Source organism: Prionailurus bengalensis, chromosome B1 (assembly GCF_016509475.1).
Source record: "Prionailurus bengalensis isolate Pbe53 chromosome B1, Fcat_Pben_1.1_paternal_pri, whole genome shotgun sequence".
Lineage (NCBI taxonomy): Eukaryota > Metazoa > Chordata > Mammalia > Carnivora > Felidae > Prionailurus > Prionailurus bengalensis.
In genome coordinates, this window is record NC_057344.1 from 2,843,884 (window position 1) to 2,863,570 (window position 19,687).

Sequence of the window (19,687 nt, forward strand, 5' to 3'; positions counted from 1 at the left end):
GATTCCCACCCGGGATTCTCACGCGCAGCAAAATTTCAGAACCCCTGGGCTTAGCAATCATTCTCCTTGGCATTTAATGTTCCAAGTTTAAGTACACATTCACAATAAATCTGACCATATCGTTGGGTCTTATGCAAGCAAGTTTCCCACGGTGCCCTCTTCTTGATGAACTTCCCAGTGACCCTACAACCTCTATTGTTTAGACTGGTTTCCCAAACCTTGGACAGAGAAAGGGCTAGGAGTAGACCACCACCCCCCGCCCCCAATGCACACGCAGAGGCAGTCCCTGAGGCAGGAGATCTGGGACAGGAGCAGGCGTGAGCAGTGACAGCAACACACCCAGTGCATGTTCACTCGGAAGAGCTGGTAAGTCTACCGCACTTGATGTAAATTACCCATCACGTTGTCCTTCCAAGGAGGAAATATCTCTTACTGTGATCTTCCAACTTGGTTGCCAAGATCATCTTAACAGCAGAAGTTTTCCAGGTAAAACATCTATGGTGTCATCCATAGAAACATGTCATCCCAATCTCCCTCCTTGTCCCACTGGGAAAATAGTAGCTGTGTCCTGGGTGGTAATTACAGGAGATGTTCCAGAACGATCCTAAGATTTTGGTGTTGATAGGACACATTATGGGAGATTAAGGGGGAGAAATGAAGGGCGCCTCATGGTTTAGTCGGTTAAGCATCCGACTCTTGACTTCGACTTGGGTCATGATCTCATGGTTTGTGGGACTGAGTTCCGGTTCTGCTGACAGTATGGAGGCTGCTTGGGATTCTCTCTCTCCCTCTCTCTCTGACCCTCCTACACAAGTGCACTCTCTCCCTCTAAAATAGATAAATCAACATTTTAAAAAAGGGAGAGATGATCATGAAGGGATAGGATAGTCATCTTTGCTATGTTCCTATCTGTTTTTTTAAATAAGAAACTTCCTGGGGCGCCTGGGTGGCACAGTCGGTTAAGCGTCCGACTTCAGCCAGGTCACGATCTCGCGGTCCGTGAGTTCGAGCCCCGCGTCGGGCTCTGGGCTGATGGCTCAGAGCCTGGAGCCTGTTTCCGATTCTGTGTCTCCCTCTCTCTCTGCCCCTCCCCTGTTCATGCTCTGTCTCTCTCTGTCCCAAAAAATAAATAAACGTTGAAAAAAAAAATTTTTAAATAAGAAACTTCCAGAGTGTTTAACACAAAATTGCACTTTCCTGAGTTTCAGACCCAAACTTGCTATCTCAAAATTTCCAAGCTAGTGATCTGATGTTTGCCTATGACTCGGGAGATCCTGGGAGGAATTACTGCTAAGGTAAGACTGAGGGAAAGAAAAGTTGCAGGGAAGGGTCATGCTGTAGATACAGACAGGGAATGAAACAGAAGAATCCACTCTGGAATAAGCCGAGTAAAGGGAAAGAAGAAAGTGATGAATGTGAATTTGGATGGAGTCCGTGACACCTTCAGATGCCCCAGATGGAAATATGTCGCACGCGGCTGAAAACGTGGAGCTCAAATGCGTGCTTTTGACCACAGGAGAGGCGGTGTTTTGAGCCGTGTTATTACAAGGGAGAACCGGCAGAGATAAAAGACCAGAAAGAGATAAAATTAACTTACTTAAGAGTTTCAAAACTCTCCCATGGAGTTGAAAGCTAGGCTGTAAAGTTTTCTCAACATCAGCAAAAAGCGCGGTCATTTTGTAGGCCTCAGAAGGCATTTCTAGCAGGGATGGAAAAATCCCTGTTGGGGGACCTACCACCACTTAGACGCCTTTCCTCTAAATTTGTAACTTCGTTTTTAGAAGGATATTTATAGATTCTAAAATGTATCTCCGGCAAACCCGGTGCATTACATTTAATCTGTAATTTACAGTTGATTCTTGAACAACATGGTTTGAACTGTGCGGGTCCACTTCTGTGCAGCTTTTTTACAGTACAGGACCCTAAGTGTGTTCTCTCTTCCTTAAGATTTTCTCAATGATATTTTCCTTTCTCTAGCTCACCTTATGGTAAGAATATAGTATATACTACAAAATATAACGTACACCATACGTACTCATGTCATCCATAGACTTCTAGTCAATGGTAACGTTACTTTTAACTAAGAATTTTGTGGAATCAGGTCATAGTGGATTTTCAACTATGCAGGGTCAGTGCCCCTGACCTCCAGGTTATTCAAGAGTCAACTGCATCCTGAGGCATAATTACATCATTCTAAAAACCTAGGGCTAATGATATTATCTTGTATGTATTTAGGATTTGAGCCACAAGGTTTCTTTTCGCCTTTCCTTCAAGATACTTTCAAACCCCAGAATTACGCAGTACCAAATATTTAAAAACTTAATTTATTTTAATTATAACATCTGATAATTCTTTTTTCCCATTTTGGTCTTTCTTCAAATAAATATTTTCTTTGGGCTCATAGATCACGATCACAAAGTCAGACAACTTGACTGACTTTTCCCCCTGAATTATTCTCTTTCATGCTGGTTTATGCACGAACAACATAAGGAAAAATGCCAAACAATAACTTTTTCAATCACAGAATGGTCAAATTGGGAAAATAAGTTAATACAATATTTATACCCCTTCTGGAATAATATATTTCTAATGAGATTTGAAAGCAAAGTGGGAAATACTTGGAATAATAATAATAAAAAAAAAAAACAGCCGACTTGTTCGTTGGCTGCTGTTGCCTTTTCTGACCCGCCAAGCCCGGTGCTAAACTCCTCCTGGGTTGTTTTAGCAAGTCCTCACCCGAACCCTCTGCGGCTCTGTAGGTTTTTCCCATGAGACAGGCACACCTCCCATCTTGGTAGACCGTGAGACACCCGACTCAGACTGCGGGGGCCCGCGTTTCTCTGAATCTCTGAGTTTAACCGGTGTGGTCATTTGCCTGATGAGCCCGTGACCCCGAAGGGCCTGAGGACCCTGCTGGAATGGCCTGGGTCACGTGTATGTTTGATCCCACCTCCACCGCCTGACTCAAAGATTGTACGAACCCTGTCTTCAGACCCCTATGCTAGGAACACAGGCCGGCCTTTTGAGAGTAACTGAGCTAATACTGGTTAAGCACCTGGCAGATGTATTTCCCTATGTTCAGAGAGTTTATGGTCTAAGAAACAAAGCCAAACTAAAAACCTGGAAGAAACAGCCTCTGTAACCTTTGGTGGTCTCTCCCCTTCCTTGTCCCATTCGACCTCTGCTGGCCCCTTAGGGACCTCAGCGGACAGGAAGCTCCCATGAGTTCTCCCCAGGGGGAGCGCCTTTCCACGCTCCCCTCCCTCCCTGGTGGAACACTCGGGGTCGGTCCACAGCGTGACTGTGCTCACACGCCCGACCGATGCCCACCGGGCCCTCCTGCCCGGGGTTCCTCCTGGCTCCTCTCGCTGAGCAGGGGGACCCTTCCTTGCTCCGTGTTCTACATCACTGCTGCTGCATCCATCCCGCACACAGGTGTTTCAGCCAAAGCTCTGAAAACCTAATAAAAAAACATGATCTAGGGCAGCGACTTCCACTTGGGCTTAAGTTCATTCATCATCCAACTAACATTTCACGTAGATGTCCTCAATCACTATGCACGAGGACATTCAGTAAGGACCTGACCTGGTACACCTATCAGTGTGTGCTCTGGAGAAAAATCACAGGTGGGGAAAACCCAAATTAATGAACTCAACCATGAAGGAAATCACGGCACAGACAAGGAAAGGCACGGCGGGGAATCAAAATTTCACAAAGACCGTGCGTTTCTGGAAAAGGCCATAATGAGATTTTACTGTACATAACAATTAATGTCATGAATTATTTAAGGTGGCTATCCTGAAAGTTCATAACTAAATCTTATAAAAAGCCATTTTCATAAACCGAAATCAATGCAATACATAATTACAAAAACTTATGGAACAGTAATAAAATGTGTCGCAACCTGAAAAAGCCTTAAAAATTGTTCCAAAGAAACAACAACCATTATTAAATTCCAGAAATAGATTCTAAAAGGTGGTATTATGAATAAAGAGAGGGATAATTGAATTAGGGATGCTACATATACCTCGTGTGCCTACTATATCATCATCCATCTAATTTAATTTGCCTTGAAAAGAGCTGCATGGCTGAATTGATTTTTTAATAACTTTCTGTTCTTGAAGTTATTCTGCCAAAGCTTTATTTAAATCTGTAAGCCACTTTCAATTAAAGACAGTTATGTCAACAGAATAAGGCACATTTTTTTTTCTTCAGCTGAATTCTTTCCAAGATAGAAATGACAAAGTTGAAATTACAGGAATTAAATAATAATAAAAAAAACAACAACTTTCACTTACCATAGCCAACAGGTAGCTGGATTTTCCAGGTGCAATCCAGGTTGTTGGGGTATGCGCCCGGAAACCCTGGGCTCAAGATCACTCCCCCCATGCTGCTCAGTGTCCCTCCACAGGTTGCTGCAAAGTGGACAAGGGTACTTAGTGCTGGGGGTCGTGGCTTTCTAGCAAGGGGATTTAATTCCAGCTGCTCTATGGGATCTTGCTAGGTAAGAGCAAGTCTGCAGAAGTGGATTCACCCTCAATCACAGCACACACACAGTGCGATGCGCTTCAGTTACCCTCGGGTCTGGTCCTTCCTCTCAGGCGTCAACTATTTAAGAACAGAGACGGTTTTTCCAAATGGATCTGCTTCTGGTACGTGGAGACTCAGGAAGGGCGACTAAATGTCAAGTGCCGTGCAATTTCTTGCATGTTAGTCCCGATGGCTTCCAGGTTACAGGTCGCTATTCATTGAGTGGTAGCATTAGTTACTCTCTATTCATTGATACCTATGTGCTACCCAACAGGCTGAGTAAATACACTGCAGAACTTAATTCTCATACAACCCTAAAAAGTTCATGTTATTACCCATTTTACAGACAAAGAAACCAAGCCTGAAGAGATGAAAAGTTTGCCTAAGCGACGCGACCAGAATACTATGCCAGCTCTGTCTGGTTCTAGGACCGACGTTTTAACCAGCATACATTTCCTTTGGGATTCTTTTCTGTTTTGGGGTGCAGCTCACTAAACCCACTTTCTCCCCAGGAAACCTTACATCCATCGTCATGACGGGGTGTTAACGTAAGCTCCCACATCTGGCCGGACTTCTGTCACTCACATTTTATGCCACTGCGGCTGAGGTTTGGCTATAAAGAAACAACTGATTTTATAACACACTTGTCAAATAATATGTGTGTAAGCAGATGAAATTCGAATCCCTGACCATTTGTGACCTATTAAAATGGCAACTTCTTATATCTGGAAGGTCATAATGCAAACGCTGTCACTTCTTCCAGGAAGTCACATTAAAAAGCTTTACTGCTATTCGAACAGTGTTCTCATTAGGCAAAATAGTTTGTGGAAGGCCTTCTTTCAGAGAGCTCTCAGGACCCGTGTGGAATATTTTTTTTTTGCTTTTTTAATCACCGACATAGAAAAATTTTATGTGTCGAGGATACAGTTGATAGGAGGAAAAATCTAAAGTCTTAAAAAATCCAGTCCAGTAAGTATGGTGATCGCCCAAGCTAGGGAATCGTGATCTGGATTTCAACAGTGTATAAGTTATTAATGAAATAGGTTTTGAAAAAAATTAAGTAATGCAGTTTTTTGGGACGAATGAATAATTCCAGCAAAACCCTGAATGTGAACTTTGTTGTTGTTTAGAGCGGAACCTGTCAAGGTGACCTCTTTGTGGGAGAACCAAGTATGTGAAAATCTAGCTGCTGGGATGCATTTGACCCACGAGTCTATCAGTTCCGGTGAAGGCATGTTGGTGGATCTGAATGGCATCCCTAAATATGCTGAGCAGTGATCTCCCTTCCCTGGGGCTCTCATCTTGCAATGAGAGTAAGTATGTATGTCCAACCACAGGGAAAACAGACATGGAAATGCTGTATCAATGACAGCAACACTGAGACAAATGTGAAGTAAAGGTGACATTTTTAAATAGACCCTTTTGATTTTGAACACAGTTTTTACGAAAAGAAGATTGGGAATTAGAAAATATAAATATCTATGTATGTCTTTTTAAAAATTCTTTAATATTTATTTATTTATTTATTTATTTGTTTGTTTATTTTGAGAGAGAGAGAGAGAGAGAGAGAGAGACAGACAGACTGTGAGTGGGAGAGGGGCAGGAAGAGAGGGAGAGAGAGAATCCGTAGCAGGCTCTGAGCTGTCAGCACAGAGCCCGAGGTGGGGCTCGAGCTCATGGACCGAGAGATCCTGACCTGACTGAGGCACCCAGGCACCCCTCCATGTACGTCTTCGATTGAGGACTGGGATAGTCTCACACGAATAGCTGACCCAGCACTTGGATGGTGGACGTCATCATCAATAGTCATCATCAACAGTTCACCAAACAAACTTTGTTTATCATGGGCCAACGATCAGGGTTGTGAAGAAGAGACAAGGGCCTGGATATTGGGTAGATCTCCTTTCAAACATACAGTGGCAACCTGATTCCTTGAGTATTTAGTTACCATTACATGTAATCCTCACTTAGTTTACCTAAAAATATGAAAATCATTGACTAGGCATGCTAACAGAGCTCCCAAAAGATGAGCGTCAATCTTCTTTCCTTTGTGATGTTTTCAAACTCCACCAATGGACTTGTCTTACTTTATACTTGCCCACTGTTACAATTGCTGAAGCCTCCGCCTTCTTCCCAGGGCTTCCTGGTCCATTACCATTGGTAGACTGACTTCCTGCCTCCTGCCGGAGACACCGCCTCCACACCTGACCCTCTCTTATAGTTAAGCAGCCTATGCAGGGAGTTACTGGCAAATATGGTATCTCCAAAGGTCAAGGTGTTTATCGGAATAAAGTAGCTGGGGGCCTGACATCTTACTGGGCTTATTTGTTTTCTTCTGTGAAGATTCCTGACTTTTTGGTAACCATATGTGGAACTTTAATCCAGGGCACAGGCCGTGCCCTGCCGGAGAGACCCCACGGTGTAGAGAATACCAGCTCAGAGGCAGGGCCCTGGCAAACGGCGTGGCCAGTCTGGGGCTTGCTGTCATGTTCAAAGTGGTTAATATTAGTTGAGCTCTGAGAGTGGTGCTTGACACTCAGTAACCTGTAGAGAAGTGTTTTGATATAAATTGTCTTCATTAGTACTTGAAATTTCCAAGAGCTAATAAATAAAATATTATCTCTCTATGGATTTCTAGTCTTAAAATCCCCCAGTTTGGATTAATCAGAAGCCATTAGCTAAAAAAAAAAAAAGAAAAGAAAAAAGCAAAAAACAAAAAACAACCTTCCGCTCTCTCAGATCAGACTTTGAGACTTACTGTGGCTTGTTTGTGAGTCTTCCAACGAAAAACCTTTCTTTAGAGCTTGTAAACAGTTAGGAGCCAGCAGGTGTTATGGAAGCTGATGTATCTTCGACATTTGCTAATACAGGAGACGTGCTAATGCTAAGTCGAAGATAAAAATCAATTATACTTGACGAATATAGGTTAACTATTTGAATAAAACATGCCCTCACGTAACACTGGGTGCCATGGCATGTCATTTGGTTGAATCCCCGTTGTGAGCTGATTTCATTTCAAAGTTAAAAATGTTTCAGTCCCCAGGTTTAAGGGAAGGTTCTTCATTTACAAATAAATAGGAAGATGGATGTTCTGAAGGTAAGAGGCCGGGAGGGAGGAGGTGGTCCCCCGAAGGTGGTACCCCTGTTACTGTTTCTCCCTTCCAGGTCGCGCCTGGGATGTCAAATCTCTACAGAAAGTGTCAACGTTTTAGGTGACGTGCTAATCTAGACATTTATTTTTACCAAGAAATCACTCTCAGGTAAAAAGGTAATGGTCACCAGGGAACTTTTTCACTTTTAGGCGAACATGCTTCGATGAACGTAACAGGACAGCCACTGGTTCCCGCACGAGACCATCATAAAGGCCGCGGTTCTGTTGTAAAGGTTTGGTTCCGTTTTATCTTCCTCTGTGCACAGTTCCATCTGTGTCCCGTTCTAGGTGATTAAGTTGTATATTACTAAAAAGCATTTAATACCTAGGATTTGCGTGAGAGGTCGGAAAACTAGGCTTGCAGAGGAACACGTAACAGAGCATAACTCTCTTGCTTTACCCATGGGTGCCGGAAAAACGCACTAAGCGACCACAGTCCTCGGCGAATGGATCGTGAACAATGTGTGGCCAGCTCAGAGGACACTTTTAAGGATGTTTGTGCCCTTTAAAATCACCTGCATTCTGGGATGCCTGGGTGGCTCCCAGCTGGTTGAGTGTCAGACTCTTGGTTTCAGCTCAGGCTGTGATCTCATGGTTCCTGGGTCTGGGCCCGAGTCGGCCTCTGGGCTGGCAGTGTGGAGTCTGCTCGGGATTCTCCCCCCACCACCCACCCCTCTCTCTTTCTCATTCTGCATTACCCCTCCCCCTGCGGCTCACTCTCTCTCTCTCTCAAAATAAGTAAATGAACTTAAAAATCATCTGCATTCATTCAGGAAAGTTGACCACTCGCTCCTGAAATGGCACACGCAATAGGAAGGTGCTTGAAGGCAGTTCTGGAGACAAGGGGCTTCTGAGTGCACCCCACGCAGCATCCGTGTGCTGACACGAGAGAGGGACTAAGAACAAGGCGTCCACGATCACTGCGATACCATTCCAGATTGTCTGACCGTCAGTCACTTACGGGTCATTCAGGAATCGGGGTTACCGAGAGCCCAGTGCGCTAACTGTACCGTGGTGAGTGACACCTGGCTCTGCCTCTAAGGCCCTTGGGACTGCAGGGAGGGCCATTCGAGTTACAGAAAGTGACAGTCCGGCTGCACAAGGAAAAGCAGAGTCACGCTCACTGTAGAAACGACTTTCTGTCACTGCTGTTTTCCAACCGGAGGGTGGGAGCCCGGACAGGGGTGGGAGGGCTGGGGGGAGGGTAAGGCCAGTGAGGCAAGTCCCCCGGGTGCAAACTTTAAGAAGGTGCCCGAATCCTCAAGCCATCTGTTGGTGCAACTTCAAAAGTAATGCAAACGACAGCAGCGACAACAACAACCAGAAACAAACCCTGTGATGAACAAAATATCAACATTTCAAATACCGATGGGAGGTACTCCTACCTTCCCTTGCCTTGGCCCTTGATGCGGGGGTGCAGATGCAGGAGGCGGGGCTCAGGCAGGGCTTGTGCCTGGAGGCGGGAACTAGCAGGCACCCGGGGGCATCCCGGGGGGCATGCAGAGCAGGGGTGTGTGCGGGGTGGGGGGGGGTGGAGCTGAAGGGCCAGGAGCAAGGACTCTCATTCCCCTGCTGTCCTAGGAGGTGCCCCGAAACCAGGGGCTGTAGGTCAGGCTCGTGTGCAGATGGCCGGCAACCACTTAGCAGGGGCCTACGAGGCACGCAAAGCCTGTGAGATCCTAAAGCCGAGGCCTCGGAGGGGAGACTCACGACTGGGGAGCATTGAGGTCGCAGGCCCACGAGGGCAAAGAACCCCAGATTTGGTGAGTGAGAAGGAAGCTGAGCTAACATCCGGGTTATTCAAGAAAGGTGGCGATCACAGTGTTCACCTGGGAAGGGGGTACAGGGTTTGAAGAAGGCAACAGGTGTGCAGGTCGGGCACACGGAGTCCACAGGTGAGGTCAGCACCGGACAAAGCCGTGTGGTCACCCGAGCTGTGAGTAAAGGTGTCTGAGTCAGACCTACACCTGGTGGGCGGTGGGCGGTGGGCGGGGCTCGAGGCCTGGGCGGCAGGAACACCACGTAGACTTTACAGAGTCAAGAGCACCGCACATGGCCTCACACTCCAAGGTGTTCCCACAGAGGAGGGAAATGGAAACCACCTGCCGTTCCAGGGAACCCCTGGAAATCTCGACAATAGCTAACTGGGCCCCAGGGCACACCTTCGTCTTTAAAAGGCTGGGTTGGCATGTGCTTCCCTGAAGGGGCGGGCTGCACCCCGTCCTAGGGGACACGTCTGCAGCGGCTGGGGGGGGGGGGGCGCCTCTCTGTTTCTCCTATACGATACCATCCCTCCCACTTCACATCATGTGTTTGGACTTCTGACTTTGTTTTCTGGAAGCCTGATTTTCCTGAGGCCCCAAGGCTGACACGGAACGACGTTCAGGCTTTCAGACCTGCTGTGCTCATTGCCTCTCATAATTAATCCGCTGGCCCTTCTGATACAAATGTAATTGGAGCCCGGTGCCTCGAGCCGGCGATCTCACACCTACTCCGCGCAGGCTGGTCCGAAGATGATGAAAAAGCCGAACTAATACACCCCGTGGGAGAAGACGCCTGGGCCATTTTCCCCGCGCCTCGACCGCGTTATGGTGATCGTGCTAAGCAACAACTGCTTCGAGAGGAGTTGCAACGTGTGCAGCCCCAAAGAGGAGCTCGAGGGGCTGGCCGCCGCGTTGCTGGCAGCGCAGGTGCGCCGCTAGGCGGTGTCGCGGGCGCGTCCTTACCGATGCACAGGGGAGACGGGTAGTTCCAGCGGCGAACGGTTCCCGGCATACAAGAAATGTGGGAGCGGCCCTGTGGGAGACAAGGAAATGGACTTCACGTCACTGGAAACGGGGCAGGTGCGGGTCACACGCGAGAATCTCTGTCCTTCCTGGGGTTTCCTTCTCTGATCGAAGGACAAGTCAGAAATCGTGAAGTGTATTCCACTAACGTTTATCAAGGAATCCCACGCTCCGAGTCAGGATGGGGGAAAAAAAATCCACAATCACTGTGTTTCCCTTCAGTAAAGACCAGAATCTTGCCCTGGCCCACCCAACACTCTGTCTGGGATGCACTTGTTTCCCGATGCTTAGCAAGGAGGCTTGGGAAATAAACACATCCTTGGTTGTCTTTTTGTTTTAAATCATCAGAAGTTACGGCTTTTGATCTTGGAGGCTGTAAATGATTAGGAAATGCTAGGTGACTGATTTGAAGGTGGAAGTTCAGCAGTATGCAAGCTGCTTACAAAAAGGTACCTACCTACTCACCTTTCATGCTACGGTTCACCCTCCACCCACACGCCCCTTACGATCCCACAGAGAACTGTCAGTCCCTCCTCCACCAGACGAACAGGAGGCTTCCTATTCATTCGGTTATCGGACCGCCTCGCACACCATCACATAATTGTGGCTGCAGTCAAATGAATCCTCATCACCCACGGTCTCTTTATCCTTTAAATATATGAAGTTTTGAACTTGCAGCCTTCAAGAATATCTGTCCTATTATTTGTGTTTGAAAAATCAACTGGCTGCAGGTTAAATCCTGAGAGTTTTGTGCGAAAATCTCTCACAATAAAAGAGAAGGTAGTCAACGGGACACCTGTGTGTGCAGACTACTCGTGTTTATTTTGTTTTCCTCCCTGTGACTAGGTGGTCTTCTCTGCCATGCGTACTTATCCTGTGAGCCTCCGTTTGCCCCACGACTGGCACAGAGGCAGCTGAAAACAAATCTTTGATTCATGTTAAATAATCCCCGCCATGTCGCGAACGCATCAAACAAGCGTTTGCGTTAATGCAGTTGTCAATAACAAACCAATTCCCTGAGCTCAGAAACATTTCATACTCAATTCATCTGCCATAAAACTCATTTTCTCATACTTTCTGATATGTTAAAAAGTCATTACAGCCAAAGGAGACTATATTTACTCTTAAAGAAGACATTCTGTGCAGCACATTTCCTGCTAAAGTTCATGCTGTGTGTATACTCATTTTCTGATCCATTGAATTATCTTTAATAAATTTCTTCCTGAATTATGGACAGACATAAAGTGCAAAAGCCTTTCAAGGTATTTATTGATGGCTACCAATAAAGGAGGCATTTATTACTGATCTGGGTCATATTCTGTTATTGATTCTAGCACAAAGACTTTATGTATGTAGGTATGTATGTATGCATGCATCTATGTATGTATTATTTTGAGGAAGACAGAGTGTGAGCAGAGGAAGGGCAGAGAGAGAGGGAGAATCCCAAGCAGACTCCACACTGTCAGCACACAGCTGGATGTGGGGCTCGAACTCATGAAACTGAGACTGTGGCCTGAGTGGAAATCAAGAGCGGGACGCTTCCCCGACTGAGCCCCTCAGGCAGGAGCCCCCGGCACCGACATTCTACATTAGTGATTCCAGCTGAAATGTGTACAGTGGATCCAAAACAAGATAGGACTCTATTATCTACTAGTTTGGAATGGGCATTTTCCTTTTTCATCTCTTCAAAGAACTCTGAAACAAGCCTGCAGAAAATGGAAATCCTAAATCCCACGAGCACTCGGGATAGCCTCTCAACGTGTCACGTGACCGCACCTTTGCGCCACGCCCAGGAACCTCCCTAGGCACACACGCTCACAGACATTTGTGCGCAAACTGTCCGAGGAAGGCTGCTTTTCATGAATGATGTGCAATGTATGCACGCTGTGCTTCCAAATACGTGACTCTGCTAGAAGATTCTTGTCAACTGTTAGCCATTAAAAACAAAAAATCCAGGCTGCTTCCTTACTCCCGTGAACGACCCAGAGCAGCTTGTGAGGTCAGAGCCGGAGCCTGTCTGTGATGAAGACAAGACAGCTTGGTTTGCGTTTGGAAAACAGGCTGTGCTCGGCAGACGGGTGTCCTCAGGCCTTATCTGCAGGCAGCACTCCCTTTGGTGCATTCTAAGAAAGGCCCTTACCGAATAATCCTTTCCAGTTTCCTCTCGGAGAGCCGCAGAGGTGTCGCTTATAAAAGGATTCTCCAAGTGGCACCATGAACAGTGGGAAGGAGGTGAGCATCCAGAAGCAAAGCCAGTACCAACATGTGGGGATCCGCGTTCATTTACAACGTGCGCAGAAAGAGGCATCGTGATGGCCTATCAGTATATCCTGCTGCGTCTCTCTAAATGGAACCCTTGGGGTGTGGCTCAGAGTTCTTTATACTGTAACTTGTTTAAGATTTGTCTTAAAGCGGGGTGCCTGGGGGGCTCACTCAGTTTTGCTTCTGATTCTTGATCTCGGCTCAGGCCACGATCTCACGGTTCATGGGTTCAAGCTCCACACCGGGCTCTGTGCTGACAGCTTAGAGCCTGCTTGAGATTCTCTCTCTCTCCCTTTCTCTGCCCCTCCCTCACTCGTGCTGCGGCTGTCTCTCAAAATAAAGAAATAACCTTTAAAAAAAAAAGATTTGTATTAAAGCATCAGTTCAGATAGCCTTAGCACGCTTGTTTAAAAACTTGGCTCAGTTGTAGAAGGTGTAGTAAAGCTTCCTCAGTAACTCTTGTCCTGCTCTGCAAGGAAGGGTCTGCCCATCTCCTGGCAGAGTCCAAGTAATTACGGTAGTGCCCACCAAATCTGTAGGCTGTAGCTGTTCTTACTCAGGTGACTTTAGACACTGGTGTTTGTTCCTCGTGACTGCAATGATGCGTTTCCCTTGCCGGGGTGTTTCAGGCATCTTGCAGACACAGAAGGGGGGGTCCTCTAAACCCACCACCTGGGCTGATTCCCAAGCGTGGCCCCACCGGGGATGCCCTACCAGTTCTTCTGTTCCACCCCCTTCTCTCACCCCCGGCTCAGCTCCCACCTCCTGGTCAGTGAAAGACAGGCCTCCTGTTCCCACCCTGTGTGGGTGACCGGGAGGAACACGGGTGAGGCACCTGGGGGGCACTCCTTCTGCGCTTGGTGTTTGTGAGCTGTCGTTGTGACCCGTCTCGGCCCTGCAAAATATCTCCCTCCAACACACTCTGGAACTTGTATCATACACGGTGGTGGCCTTGTACTCTGGAACCTTGCAACTTTTTTCTGATGCTTCCTCAAGCTCATTAAATCAGTTAAAGACCAGAACTAAACATTTCCCCTTGAAATACTATCAGCTTCAATGTCGTCATAAGCATGCCGCAAAAAGTACTCTGTGACCCCAAATAACTGAAGAGCAGACACAACATCGGGCTTAACTATTTCTACCGGACTTTGTAACGTACGTGCTTAGATTATTAATATTGTTGGCAGGGAGAGTCATGTCATTATGTTAAGTGACAGAGAGAAACTATTTTGTGAGTAAGCTTATTTGCAGTTAGACTAGAAAAAATTAACAGAAAAAGTAACTAATGTCGCTACACATTAGGTTATCGATGTTTATAAAACTTTCATATAAAATTATAAAAAAGTGATAAAAAGTTGTCAATATTTCTTGAAAACGATGTCAGCCTATTACTTGAGGACCTTAGTACCTGGGACAGAGTAGGTACCGAATGGGCATCTGCCCAACTGAATGTGGGACCGAGGTACAAAGCAGGACAGACACACCGCCCAAAAGCAGATCCCGTCACTGGGTGGCCGGGGTCACACGGTGAAAGAGACCGTGTCAGGACTCTGTCCCTTAGAATTTTCTCTGGATACTCTTTGGGAGAACATACATTCTGAAATAAAATAATCACAAAACTGAGATGCTAGGCTTTATCGTTTAGAGCTACTTCCACATTCTAATTAAGATGACCAGCAGGCATGGCTTAATGTGACCACTGCGATTCCCAAGCAGGGTGAGAGAAACTAGATGAGCTCTCTGGGTACAGATCCCAGGCGCTGGTTGCCCTCCCCGAAGCTGGGCAGGGACTGCGAAGTTTAACCCTCGCCATTCCCAAATCTCCGAAGGAAAGTACCTGCAAGGTATACCCCGGTTCACACTGGAAGGACAGGACGTCGTTCACCATATACCGATCACCTGTTTTGATGCCGTTGCTGGGAAGGACGGGTTCTTGACACGCAGCGAGACCCACCGCTGTGGAGACGCAAAGACAAGGGCTGAGGAGTGTAATACGAATGGCATTATGGCTCAAGTAACAGATAGGTTCTTCGGCTGCTCTCCTCCCGACGAGAAGAACGAAAGGCCTTAACTCTTTCTCTTATGGTACTACCAAGACCACAAGCAACGTTAAATCGGTCATTAGCTAATTCTTAAGTATCAGTACGTTTCATTTACATCACGTGGCGAACCAAGCTTGTCCTCAGACAATCAAGTCTGCTACTTCCGTGTTTTCTCCTACACACTCCAATTCCAACACGTACCCATTTTAAAAGGTCCTTTAAAATTATGTTCCTCATTATATGCCAAATCCATGACAATGGTCGCTTGCTTTGTGTTTTTCAAGCATAGATGGCAATCTGTATGAAACATTTTAAGTGTGCATCTGGGAAGTCTACCCTTCCGGAAAAACATAATATGAGAACAAATCTTCGAATACTTTAGGTTATCTCTCGCTCTCATTTAAAGACAACAACAAAATCCTCTTGAGCAGTGTGTTCGTGGGTCAACAGGACTAATATCCACGGATCTAAGGCTGTAATCAGACACGTTTCTCAATGGAATCGCCTTCAGTTAGGGCACTAACGATTTCTTTAATGCGTCATATAATACCGGCTGTCGGCCTAAAGTACAGAAAAATTAACTCTAAGTATTTAACACTGATACCTCTCCATATAAACCCCATAGCACAAATAACAAAATATGCAGCTATGGCATTTTATAGAATAAACAATACATTGGACATGGGCCGGCGCTAAGGACTTGGTGATTGCAAATACCCCTTTGTATCAATGCGGCGTGTCTTCTCTCAGCCCAGTGTACACAGACTGAGGGGTTATCCAGGGTGACACATGGGGAAGGACGTTACCGAGAGGAGCCCAGCTTAAAATTCTTCCTGTGACCTTGGACGTACACTTCAGTTCTTATTCTTGACACTAACAGGAATGAATGGGTCAGAGTCGTTACCTGGTTGGGATGGGGGACGCTTGGGAATTACGGCTGGGACAGGGAAGGTGAGGAAGCCCGCCAGTCAACCCAGAGGCAAAAATTGGTGGGAAGCGGAAGAACAGGTCTATGCAGGCAGCCGTGCAAGATGAGGTTGTGCGCAGCCTGCCTCCCACCCAGGACTGTGTGCGTGTGTGTGGGCGCTGTGGCTGGGACACCTCCTCTCATGGGTGCACCCTCTGTTGTTCCATCAAGGCTTCACTTAAAAACCACGAGGTCAAGGATAAAATTATTCAGAAATCCAAGATGGCTACAGAACGCACGACGTGCGTCTGGAAGCAGGAGCCGATGTGACCCCGCATATGCTCCCTGGTGCAGCAGGCTCTGGGTCCGGGCAACGGCAACCACGCACATTGATACGGACGGATCATTGTACTGGACACATTATATTGCTCGAATCCTCACAGACAGCTAACCGACTCCTTGTGTGTGATGTTAAGGAAAGGGCAAAGTCAAGTCAAATTAACAGGTCAAGTTTCCCAGTGCAGGTATGTAAATGCCCCCATCTCTCGAGGTCGGTAACTGAATGGTCAACCGGCAGACATCAAATTCCTTCACTTCCTTGCTTTACAAAGCATGTTATGAGAGTCTGACAAGGACACACTGTGTGGGCCCCAGCTCACAGCTGCTGAGGCAGAATGATCACGTTAACACCATCCTTAAGGTTTTGTGTGCACTAAAGTTTGAGAAGCAACTAGTTTGCCTCACTTTCCCCCCAAACCTGAGATGAACTGAAGCAAAGAGAGAAAGTATCTTCATCTTTTACCACCAGTGTGATTATTCATCTGAGAAAAAAACATGCTACAGAATGTGCATCAGAATTGGACACCACCGGTACATAAACTAGCTGGATGATTTCAAGTCTTGTAACACATTGATTTTATCTGGGATGAGCAGGTATGAAGTGTATCATAAAGGTTTTCTAAGTTGAAATTGATATTTCCCTACATGGCTATATATTAAATGCCATATTAAATGGCTATATATTAAAAATGCATTGAGTAGCATTTGTTTTTAATCCCTGGCACAATCTTTCAAGCCAATTGGGGCTTTTTAGGTATGACAAAATTGCTAAATATGGGAAAGTACGATCACTTAGGGCTTTTTCTTGTTTTATTGGTAAAATTCTAATTTATCTCTTTCTCAACTGGAGAACATATACTGTAACTACGTTTAAATTTCATGATTTTTCCTACCACGGCCTAGAGATATCAACTACCATATGTCACTATTTTTTTTTATTTGACCCTGAAAAAGAAATACTTCCAATACCCTTGGTATAAATTTAATTACAACTTGAAATACTAAAAACCTAATTTATGGTGGCACCACATTTTCATTGTAGTATACTTTAGGTGCACACCGGGCATGTCAGAGACAAGAGAATATCAATAACCCAAAAATAAATCAAAGTAAACCAAAGACATATTTTGAAATAAAAAAAATGCAACAAGTAATTCAAAATTAAATTCCAGTTATGAAACACCAACCCTTTACATACAAGCTATAATGGGATTTTACCTGTGCACTATATTTATTATAAGTTGATTTCTATGCATTTATTATATATTTATTTATTTTCATTTCCTCCTTATTTCAATTGTGTAAATCCAATTCTTCTTAAAAAAATAAGCTGCACTTATCTGTAACTACAGGAATTATAACACATTTTCTGAATAAATCAAAAACATACAAAAATCATTTTAATCAGTATTTGATATGATGAGACACAGGAAGCAGTTATATGTAGACCTTGATATTTGAAAAAAATTTTTTTAACGTTTATTTATTTTTGAGAGAGAGAGAGACACAGCATGAACGGGGGAGGGGCAGAGAGAGAGGGAGACACAGAATCGGAAGCAGGCTTCAGGCTCTGAGCCATCAGCCCAGAGCCCGACACGGGGCTCGAACTCACGGACGAGACCGCGAGATCATGACCTGAGCTGAAGTCAGACGCTTAACCGACTAAGCCACCCAGGCGCCTCAATATTTGAATTTTTTTTAATGTTTACTTTTGAGAGAGAGACAGAGCATGAGTGGGGGAGGGGCAGAGAGAGAGGGAGACACAGAATCCCAAGCAGGCTCCAGGCTCCCAGCTGTGAGCACAAAGCCTGACGCTGGCTTGAACTCACGATCCGTGTGATCATGACCTGAGCTGAAGTCGGACGCTTAACCGACTGAGCCACCCAGACACCCCTACCCTGATATTTGAACTGTAGACAGAAGTATCTTCCTTGTCTTGCTTCTCTGTGTCACTAGGTGTCCCATGTATTTTAGAAGCTAACAACATGGAGATGTTTGTTACTTCTAGTAACAGTCCTAGTGATATCCTCTACATGTATTTACATGGAGATAAGTCAATAAATGATTGATAGGATAATCCACAAGTATTTATTGAGCTACCCTGGACCGGAGCCAAGTATTTTCCATACATCATGCTTCTCTCCTAACGATGCAATGCTGGCTACCCTGGGAGTCAGTCAAGCTGAAGTGAAAACAGTACATTTATGTTACGAGTGGGGGTTTTAATGTTTGTTTGGGTTTAGAAAACCAGCACTCTAGCAGAGGGGAGAGTTCAAGGTGCGGCAGATTCAGACCCAAAACCAGGTGGGGTTGAAGTGCAGCCCAGACAGAAGTGTTCCAACACAGCAGAGCGGCACCAAGTCCTATGATTTACAGGATCGGGGTAAAACCCCTCAGAGACACAGCAACCCTGCACATGAGGGACCCCAAACGGGGAAACCGGACAGGAGGGAGCCAGCATCCCAGTGCCAGAAATAGTGGTAACAGTGGAAGACAACAAGTCCTAACTGACAAGACAGAACAATGGCTTTCTGACCTTTAGGGCACAGAAGGAGGCATACTCAACAATCTTTGGTATGAAAAGGGTAGACTATGTGTATTCAATCATTACACTAATCAACGTGTGAAATAAAGAAGGTACTAGAAGAAGTAGGCAGGGTAAGAAATTTGAGCTGGCAAGAAGGTCAGTTTAAGTCCACACATGTATGTGTCATTCCTGAAAACACCTATAACGGGAAGAGTTTCAGAAGAACCTCGCTGGAGCAAAACTGACTTTTAATGTTAAGTCATGGGTGGTATTATCACTTATGTGCCAGATAAAATCGTAAAACCAGTCCACTAAAAGCTAGCGATTTAGACACAGAATGAGACACGTAAGGAGGCACATACAAATAAAAGAACCCTGCTCTAAAACTTCTCTAAAATAAAGTCGTGACACGAAGCCATCTGGCAGGAAAATTCAAAATTAATTTTTCAGAAGGAGAGGCATCTGGTAGAGTACATTGTCCCATTGTAAGCAAAAGCGTTGTAGAAAATATTTCTAGTTCTTTCAAGGCACGGCATATTTACATTTCATGCCATACATGGTGATACAGCAAAGGGTATAAAGCTGGGCTTCTAACAAGGTGGTTCCGAAGCAACCTGACTGAATCTTGAGGTATCCCGATCAAATGTGAAGTTCCTAAGAAGGTAATTGTTGGGTGTTCTAAAGATTTAGCCCTGCTGCCATAAATGAGCAACAACACAGGGTACACGTGTTTTTATGTAGTGCGACGCTTATGCCATATTATACACAGATATACACTGGGATCCTTTCACCTATAAATGTGCACATTTTGCAATGTGTTGATTTCTAAAGCTGGGATGAGATTTAGAAGACAGCCAAACCAGTCTGTGTTTCTCCATGTGTCTAGCCCTCCAAGCGAAGGATATAAAACAAAGTCATTAAAAAGGCAAGGGTCGTAATTCGACCAAATCTACAGCTTCATGGTTTTGCTTTTGCCAGTGGAGCATCAGTGGGAGTTATGAAGCGGATTGCGGCAAGTAGCCTCCTCGGGTCTCCGGAAGGAATTGTAGCCGTTCTTCTAAACTCATTAGATAAAATGCAGAGAACAGTCTGCTTAAATTTTGAAAGTGAAAACAGTTTTGAAATCCATGATAAACATGTAAT

General features: G+C 45.5%; 1 protein-coding gene across 2 annotated transcripts in view; it reads right to left on the reverse strand.

Annotated features, from left to right (window-relative positions):
• CSMD1 (CUB and Sushi multiple domains 1) overlaps positions 1-19,687 on the reverse strand; it is a 2,022,422-nt gene that overhangs the window by 188,675 nt on the left and 1,814,060 nt on the right. For both annotated transcript variants that reach the window (XM_043557450.1, XM_043557440.1), the window contains exons 38-40: positions 14,567-14,685; positions 10,408-10,477; positions 4,299-4,415 (exon numbers count right to left, since the gene is read on the reverse strand). In XM_043557450.1, the coding sequence (XP_043413385.1) occupies positions 4,299-4,415; positions 10,408-10,477; positions 14,567-14,685 (306 nt within the window). The remainder of the gene's footprint in view (positions 1-4,298; positions 4,416-10,407; positions 10,478-14,566; positions 14,686-19,687) is intronic.